The sequence below is a fragment of the Limulus polyphemus genome, unplaced genomic scaffold (genome assembly GCF_000517525.1).
Source record: "Limulus polyphemus unplaced genomic scaffold, Limulus_polyphemus-2.1.2 Scaffold2346, whole genome shotgun sequence".
In the NCBI taxonomy this organism is placed as follows: domain Eukaryota; kingdom Metazoa; phylum Arthropoda; class Merostomata; order Xiphosura; family Limulidae; genus Limulus; species Limulus polyphemus.
In genome coordinates, this window is record NW_013667956.1 from 133890 (window position 1) to 143768 (window position 9879).

The 9879-nt window shown below is 33.7% G+C and overlaps 1 protein-coding gene across 4 annotated transcripts in view; it reads right to left on the reverse strand.

The window, feature by feature from the left end:
* Window positions 1-3251: 3251 nt before the first annotated feature.
* The window catches only part of LOC106466692 (E3 ubiquitin-protein ligase RNF180-like), a 17331-nt gene continuing 10703 nt past the window's right edge, over window positions 3252-9879 (reverse strand). For all 4 annotated transcript variants that reach the window (XM_022394768.1, XM_022394767.1, XM_022394769.1 and 1 more), the window contains exons 4-5: window positions 6758-7004; window positions 3252-5023 (exon numbers count right to left, since the gene is read on the reverse strand). In XM_022394768.1, coding sequence (XP_022250476.1) covers window positions 6964-7004 — 41 coding nt within the window. In that variant the 3' untranslated portion in view covers window positions 3252-5023; window positions 6758-6963. The remainder of the gene's footprint in view (window positions 5024-6757; window positions 7005-9879) is intronic.

Sequence of the window (9879 nt, forward strand, 5' to 3'; positions counted from 1 at the left end):
CCTAGCCAATCATTTTTAGCTGATAATTGACAGTTTCCTTTAACTCTTAACTACCAAGTATACAGTCGCAAGCCTTCATTAATTACTTATTTTTGAATTTCGCGCAAAGCTACACGAGGAATATCTGCGCTAGCCGTTCCTAATTTAGCAATGTAAGACTAGAGGGAAGGCAACTAGTCATCACCACCCACCGCCAACTCTTTTACCAACGAATAATGGGATTGACCGTCACATTATAACGCCCCCACGGCTGAAATAGCGAGCATGTTTGGTGGGGCGGGGATTCGAACCCGCGACCCTCAGATTGCGAATCGAGCGCCCTAAACCCTAACCACCTGGCAATGACGGGCCTCCTTCATTCATATAAATTACCTGTCATAATTGGTCAGTGTTCGACAAGTTCAAACATTTGACCTGTAGCTAACCTTTCCTACCGGTCATTGTTACATTTCTTGATCTTTTTTTTTTTGTTGTTATGGGAAATTTTGAATTATTTATCTTTATTTACAAATTAAATTATAAAATACACTTCGAACCATTAGTTTAGAGTCACCCCCTAAACTTCATCATATTTTTTTTAAAACTATCATTGTGTGTTTTTGTGTTTTTTACAAATACTGTTTGTTTGTAATTAAGCACAAAGCTACACAATGGGATATCTGTGCTGTGCCCGCCACGGTATCGAAACCAAGATTTAGCGTTATAAGTCTGCAGACATACCGCTGTGCCACTGGGGGAGGGGCTACAAACACTGAACGAAGGGAATCAATTTAATTTTGTTTGTAATGGCTAGTCCTTTCGCGAGACCACAAACTACGTATTAAAGGTACTATGAGCCGCGCTCGTTAATCCATATTGGTGGTCGTGGTTGCTGGTTACTAACTATCTTACGTCTATCTGTTAGTTAAAAATTAAGTTAGACCTTTTTCTTTTTAACATGGTTCAAACACTTTTTGGGGTTGATAAAATTCTGGAGCCAGTAAGCAGTTTTCAAGGACTTTTTAAGGTCATCGTAAATTAAACACTTCATTCATAAGTCAAGCCTTTTTTCTTCTTTGTAGTTAGTCTGTTGTTAAGCCAATTAAAAGAAAAATATGGCAACATGTAGTTGAATTCTTTATTGAAACTTCTAAATAATTATTTTATTTCGACAATCCAGCATATCTTCCAAAAAAATTAATTTTCGTTTTGGACTACCTTAATCAAATAGTTGGATTAGGCTCACTCTTATAACGCACCCAAAGTATGACGCGTGATTTTGCAGCAACGGGACACGAGCCATGGATCCTCGGATTCACATTCTGGTTCACTAACCACTTGGACTTATTCGTTTATAACAAAGCTTCTAAGGCTATTTACCGCCATCCTAATTGTGATTTATTTAATGCAAAGCGCTATTCGTCCCTAATTTAGCAGCAATATACTAGAGGGAATAGGACTAGTAACCGCCAACTTTTGATCTACGAATAGTGTGATTGACCGTGGCGTTAAAACTCTCCCATAGCCGAAAAGTCGAGCAGGTTAAGCGCCCCAGTAACGGAGGTGAACGCGTGGCTTACGAATATTTGGCAGAACGAATCAGTATTTCTTCTTTCTGTTACAAGTTTTTAAGAGGTTCCCATCTCAACCCTTTCTCTGTTGTAGGCCATTTAATGGTTTTTACGGATACGCTTATTTGACTACTTACTCAAGCAGATATGAGTGAAGCATATCCTTATGGTCAGGGGCATCGAGGGCCACCTAGCCCCCCGGGAGATCAGTAATATCATGCCCCCCCTTCATTCTATTTATTAACTTTTGCCGATTTTTCATAAAATAAATTTAGTTGACAAATTTCTTCATGAATCTACGAAAAAGCGGTAGCCATTTTGGCTCATTAAGTAGTATGCATTTCTAGTGAGCTTTGGAATATCCCACTGCCGGGCCCCGGGGCAGCTCCCCCCCCCCTCTCGTCAGCCCAGTCTTCTGGTATTATTGAGAAAGTTTTTAGCATCGTATATGACTCTCAAACGTGTCCTATTGCCACGTTCACGAGCACCGACTACATACCAAACAACAACAGCTGTGTATCACATATGATACTAGGGCGATTGAGCATTATGTCCTGCGAATCAGAAGTAGGGTTAACAAACGAATCATAAATTCACATGCAGTCTTGTTTAAACAATATACCTGGACATTTTATTCATTTGTAGGGTAATGGTGGATATATACGTAATTCGCAGTTAACAACTAGTCTGAAAATTACAGACTTGTACTTAATTAGCCGATATTTGTAATATATTAGTAGTTTTAAAAACACGCTGTATTCGAAATATATGCCATCACCGTTTTACATCCTACTCATATTTCTGAGCTACTAATCCAAGTTAAAGAAAAATACTGGTATTCACCACTGTGATTTATATTACGTTGTCTCGTGTTGGACACGTTTATTTGAAATGCTCGTTATTTTAACATTTAAACAGTACTTTACATGAGCGTAAAGACACTTGGTTTAATGGTTCCAATTCAGTTTAGTTGTTAAAAACGTTGAATCACGACACTTCAAAATTTATAACTTTTTATTTTCATGGCTAACACGTTTTGACAAATTAAACAGAAAATAGAATTCATATAGTTGTAAAAACACTCAGAATTACAGTAAACAATTTATTTCACACTGCAAAGAATTTTCGTTTTACTCTGTGACACAGATCGGTTAACTTCACACAATCTTATGTCGATGACTAATAAATTACATTCAATCTTACCTTAGGTTAGTGAAAATGTTCAGCTTTATAGCTATAATAAGAGGGTATGAATTTTACCACATGTCTAATAAAATACGAAAACCATCAAAACTTATTCATATTATCCCAGCGCTAGAGGAGTTCGGCACCGGGTCAAAAGTCAAAGAACAGGTTATCTTCCCTCCACTCGCAGAATCCCATCCATTTGTAAAGTGCACAGTCCAGGTAGTGTTGTGACGTCACTGATTCAGAACTACCGAAAATAGGGAGCACCAACTTTTTTTTTTTTAAAGAAGGCATGATCTAGATTAATTTATAATAATATCATAAATTTATTTAGTTCAATGTTTGCCAAAGTGGGAGCCGTGGCCCCCCAAGGGGCTGTGAAGCTTTTTCTGGGGGGCCGCCAAAAAACGGGCCGAAAACAAAGATGCTGAATTAACTAACTCTAAATAAACAATAAGCCAATAAAAATTATGTTGAATTAATTAAATGATACATTATGTTAAAAGGAGATGTTATTGTTTTTTACTACAACACTATTTTTCAATCACCATGCTAAAGTTATAGGTTGGGGGGCCTCAAAACATTTTATTCACATCAAGGGAGCCTCAGACTAAAAGAGTTTGGAAACCACTGATCTAGATCATTCTTTCTTTGAATATCTCCAGTTTTAAGAACATGGGATATATAAATATATATACCAGGTCATGCAATGAAGCACTTGAAACTTAAACTTTAGTCTATTTGATATATTGTTTCCATATATAAATCTATGTGGGGGGTCAAATTAAACACGCCACGACCTTTTGCAAAGTGACATTCAACATGCAGTTACGTATTTCATGTCAGAGTAATCAACTATTCATTTTACCTTACAATCCTGATTTGTCAACAGTTCATGGTAGAGGGTTACTGAAAGATACTGTAGATGTGTATTTAGGAGGTCCTAGAAGTAATGAAAATTTAACAAACTGTTGGATAGAACATCACCTTGCACTCTGACTTGTCAGACTGACGTTGGCCATTTACAGACGTGTACCGGGTACAAATACGTTTGTAACACACCCGTAAATCTGACTAAAAGCTTGCCACATTTCACGTAACTACATGTAGTAAATTAAGAAATACAGCCGACATTCTTTCTCCAATAAGAAGTTGGTCCATTAGAGCGACTAGTGCGCATTTGTTTAACACAGAAGCAGAGAAACTCACCAACCTTTCAACAAGAGCATTGAAAAAAACAGTGTCTCAAATTACATCCATGCTAAATGATACTAACTGTCTGAACCAAGTATAAAGGCAACATTCACCAAGTCTTAGTTATGGTGACACTGAGAGATCATACATTCTCAATGAACACAACAAGAAGTAATATTACAAGTCCAGATATTATAATAGGTATTTTGAGAAAAAGAAAAAAAATTATATACAAAATTTAGTACATCATGAGAGGAAATAGTTCACATAAAGAAGTTCTAATATCTCAGTTCCAGAAGTGGTTTCTCTTTACATACGAGTAAAGAACATATGTTTCATTACACATTACTCTCTTTCCAATAACAACTTCTAGAGAAATACTTTGTACTACATAGAATTATGTGTATGTACAATTATAGATGTATATAATATATATATATATTACACATAAGTACAATTAAAAGCCATCACTAGTCTTTCTGAATTATCTTGAAAAAAAAAGTAGCTATATAAAGTGAAAAACAAGATACTCTAATGGCTCTGAAGAAATAAATTCTCAGTTCAATTAGCTAGTGAAAAGTAGAGAAAATCTGGAAACATTCCAGATTTCTAAGTGTGAACTGTTAACCTGCTGAACCTTTTGTATATTGTAACCCCAAGCATCACAAAGAGCAAGAAAAATAGAGCGGAGCCAGCAAGAGTTATTTCTACTGAAGTATTCAGGGAGCTGTATTTTGTGACACGCTCTTCTCTATGTTTCAGCATCTTCCACAAAATTACAGACATCTGTGATATAAATGTAGGAACATAAGAACAACCAAAATAGCTCAGAACAAAAGTGGCAATGCTTACTATGTTTAAAAACACAAGAATAACAATAGTGGGCATCGAGAGACAAAGAGATTGCCACAGATTTCGGAGAGAGAATCCACAAAGAAATAGCACAAAGGACTGCTTCAGTGTTGGTAGTTTCCGTCGATGGTAATTAGGTGTCCATGGCAAAGGTGTGACTTGCGAGCTAATACGAGCCTCAGAATGCAAGCATGATTGATAATAAATTGGGAATTGAGATCTCACTTTCTCACCACATTCTGTAATAAGAAATTCAGAAACAAATGAATTATTCCAGAAATAAAATCATATACATATATACACACACTACACTGTAAACAACAAATCTCCAATTTAACTAAACTGCTATAAAATAAATTACACAAATCCCTAACAGTTTAGTGTGACATTTAAATTTGACGTGAACTCAATACGAGTATGTTACTATGTCTAAACAAATTATTTACGGTGCCTCTATAAGTAATGATACTATTCTCTAGAGATTTTAACTTTAGTGCCTCTGTACTTGAATGTTTCATTCAATGTTAGATAATGATATAAGAGGAAATAAGACTGTTTTACATCAACAAATATAAAACATAATTTTTACAAACTTATAAACTATGCAAATTTCTTCAATTTATTTAGACAGAGAATGAAGAATTGAATTAAATATAACTTAATTCTCAAAAGTTACAACAAACAGTTATTTTATAAAAGCACATGTAATAGACTACTGTTCATATTCCCCAATATTTCATGCTACAATAATTTCAAGATGTTTGAACAACTGGTGACCAGAACTGAATCTGTGATAATTATCATTAAAAAAAATTGCTCAAACAAAATTATGTAGTAAACTTACGAGGCAAATGCCTACTGTAATTATAAGTACTACAGAAACTCAGAATCATAAGGTTGTTTTGTTTTTTTTTCATAATGAGGGAATGTTTGTAACGTTCACAAACTAATAAAAGTACACTTCTGCTGTAACTGAGCTTTTCCAGTCTCTACACTTACACAATCATTGTGGTTGGTAACCTACATCTACTTACAAATTAATCACTATTTTATTATTCTATACCTTATGTTTTGACTGCTAATCTGCTGCCCGATTAGTAAGAAAAAAAAACAAACCCCTGAGAAGAACTGTATGTGATGGCAGGAGCCAGAATTTGAACCTGGGTTTTCTAGTTAGAAAGGCATGTATGCTATCCACTCAGAGTTTTCACCCCATTTTGACACAATTCAACAAACTATACATGTCTGATAAGAGGGTTTGGGGTTAAATCCTGGCTCGTACCACCATATTCCTTGTCAGATCTCTCCTGAAACCAGTAGGAACATAAGTATAATCGAATTGGTAAGCATTATCTAATTGTCATAAAAATAACAAAAATAAAATAATTAGACTTAGAAGACCAGCTAAGAAAGTTCCTAACAATTTATGTCCCATTGCCAAAACTTTACCATAAATACATGTACAATATACACTTTTCCATGATACATCAGCAACTCATTATAGAAAACTGATTTTCTGATGCACTCTTGTGCTAAAACTGTTCATAAACGAATATTTCCTTAATACCTTTCCATACATAACAAACCAATTTCAGAATATAAGACATGAATTATTCACATTTTCTCTTTTTGGCACCCCCTGATAATATTAATGACACATTCATACACTGAGAAGACAGCATTTGGAAAAGTATGTTTTGTATAATGTTTAACACTTTGGCACTAGGACAGCAGGAGATTTACAGGAACAAAGAAAAAAAAAAGATCTCTTCGTTAAGTTTACAATAACAACTACTTCAGTTCTTTTTTTTAATCAACTCAAAATGTCAGAAATAACAACACTTCAGTTCGTTTTTTAATCAACTCAAAATGTCAAAAATAAGCAAATAAAATTCATATATAACAGCAGTAACAGTTTCTAATGAATGACATGAAAGTATGGTTATGTACAAAGCATTTACTTGATTACCTACCTTTGTTAACTTCACAATAACCAATTTGCTGACGACACATAGGGCAATAAGTTTTGGTGGGATTAGGCTTAGCTATTCTTCTCAGACAAACTTCACAGAACACGTGACCACATGGTTGACAGGTAAAAGGACTTATAAAAAGGTCTAAACATACTGGACAAGCAAGTGAAACAGTTATGCTTGGGTCTGCACTGGAAACCACTTTTTCAGGACTCTTCTCTGCAGATGAAGTTACCTCCATCACTTTCTGAAATAATGTTTAGGTTTCAACAATTTTGTTTTTATACCCTATCATACAAAATATGTTTTTATAAATGTGGTGGTACTGCAAGAATAAAATACTTGCACAGTAATTATGAATAGCTTTATAATTAATACAACACTTTGGCCTACACTTACTGATAATGGATATCACAAGCTTTAAACTGTTAATAATACTATCACTTGAAGTTATAAATGCTGACTAAGAATTAATAATTAGATATGATCTGTATGTAACCATCTCGGTGGTTTCTCTCACTGTGTGTGTGTGTGTGTAAGAGATGAATGTCTAAATACGATTGGTCAATGTATATATATATATATTTTTTTTTATATACACCTGCTCAAAACTATTGATTGAAAAGAAATTATAATTTAAAAAATATTAAAAGCTTACTTGGAATGGGAAACCAGAAAATATTGTATCAAATCCCATTACTAAATATATCTTAATTTTAAAACTGATAAGGTAAAAAAAAAAATTAAAACAAAATCATAAAGCACAGCTTTAATGCATAGAAATAAATGGATGCCAAAGCAAAAGTATTTGCTAGATCAAATAAATCAGTAGATTCAAGGCTACAAGTACAAAACAGCCTACATTACAAGAGCTTAATGGCATTTTGTTCAGGATTTACTAAACGAGAAAGAGTACAGATATTATATGAAGCATACATCATTGTAGTTGGTGCCATCTCTTGACAGCATTCAACATAAAATTATTTCTCGATATATAGTAAACCTAAGGCCTCGACAAACGTCTAAATTAAGCTAAAACTTCATTTCACTTATCACAAAAAATTACCACATGTGTATGCTTGCATTTCAAGGTATCACGACATTCTGCTGCCAGCAAATAATTATGTTATCAAAACAAAACATTTCCTAGCACAGTGAATGACTTTATTCTCAAAAATTACAGTGAACTAAAAAACTATCACACTAAACTTGATTAAAAATAAAATTGAATAATATAGTCATTGAGCAAGTTGCTGGGAAAAACAGAATAATAGAGTAATTGAATAATTTGCTGGGAAAAAAAAATGCTATCACTATATAGCAAATATATACACTATTACTTATGTTTGCATGGGTACAAATTTTATGATGTAATTCTCGCGTTCAAGGTTTTTTAACACAATAATGGTTGCTTATATAATATTCCAATAATATTTATTTTCTATACATGCAGAAAAACCTTAAAATGAAATAATTAATTGCTACATCCTTTTGCCTCATCAGCAGTCATTTACTATGGCATTCAAATTTCGTAGAACCCATTTCAAGCACCACCCCTCCCACACACACAGTAAAGGCTTTTAAAATCCACTTGGTTAAAGTTCAAAAACATGTAATACTTCAGATTTACAGACTTATACAAAACTTTAATAAAGTGTCACGTTATCACACTTGAAAAATTATAATACACTGGTTACCCTTTATAGAACTTGAAAAAAAAGATGGTAAAGTACAGCTGAATTAATCTTTCTTCCATAAAACCTAATTCACAGTTTAAAATACTGTTAATATATAGCTTTTACCAGCATGAATACTTAAAATAGAAATGAATTTATTCCATAATAAGTGGACAAAATAATGCTCAGCTATAAAATAACTCAAATCTAAACAGTTTCAGTTTTTTAACACTGTTCTGAATCCTTCAAGGTTTAATAATACCAAATAAAATCATACAAAATGTAAATTTATTACACTGTTTTCCTGAAAGTACATATATAACATTTTCTTTTGAAAACCATATTTAATCCCCCACCCACAACTTCCTAAAATATAATCTATTAGTGGACTGGGTGATCTGACTATCCTACTGACTGAGGCCTAATGTTTGCTAAAACTAGCATTAGTACAAAATGAGCTAAACTGTGGATACCTTTGAACTTACAATATAATTCACAGAGAAGATAAAATATTTTCACATTACTGTAACTACTGGTTTATTCTATTTATGACTGGCAAAGGTACACTGCTGGGCTTCCAAAGTGATTTATAAATGTGGGCATGGACCACCCCTTCCACTATTTTGAGCTGTACCACACAAACTGTCTGTCTAATGCAAAGCATTAAACACCACTTTTGTTTTGGTGTTGGTTTCACATATTGTGCTACTGACCTCCTCACAGAGGTGACCATTACTTATAGCATTAGGGTTGTAAAATTAAAATGGCTACCCAAATCATACCATTCATCTAACTGCTTATTCATTTCAATTTGATCTTTAGGAGTTCCATCAGAGTTCTTCTACCAAATTTCAACAAAATTGGTTCAGCCAATTCTACACAACAACTAAAGGAACCAGACAGACAACTCGCACATGTGTGTGTGTATATATATATATATATAAAACAGAAATTTTGAAGGTACACATTTAACATACTTCTAAGAACATGAGTAAAAGGAAAAGAAAGTAAATTATGATATATCAACTACAATACATCTGTCATATCCACCGCTGATGAGGCCTTTCATTGACTATGAAAGCTTATCAGATCAGTAGGGATACAACATATGCAGTAGTGCCCTATGCACTATATATTAGAGCGAGGCAATTTAATTGATATAGACAATTACCTGTGGGCACTGTTTACATCATTTAGTGTCACATAAACTAACTGATCAATCAAAACTAGTTTTTGATTACTACTATTTTAGGGTTACTTCATCAACTGATTAACACATTCACTCCCAAGGTCATATTTGTAGAATTTCACTTTGGCCCAACTTCATATTTCGACTGAATAATAATTTTTTGCCAGACTTAGGGTTATTAGGTATAAATACATTGGTATATAATGCTTCCTATGTTTTTTGTTAATTTAAAAAAAATGAGTGACATGGGCCTCTAT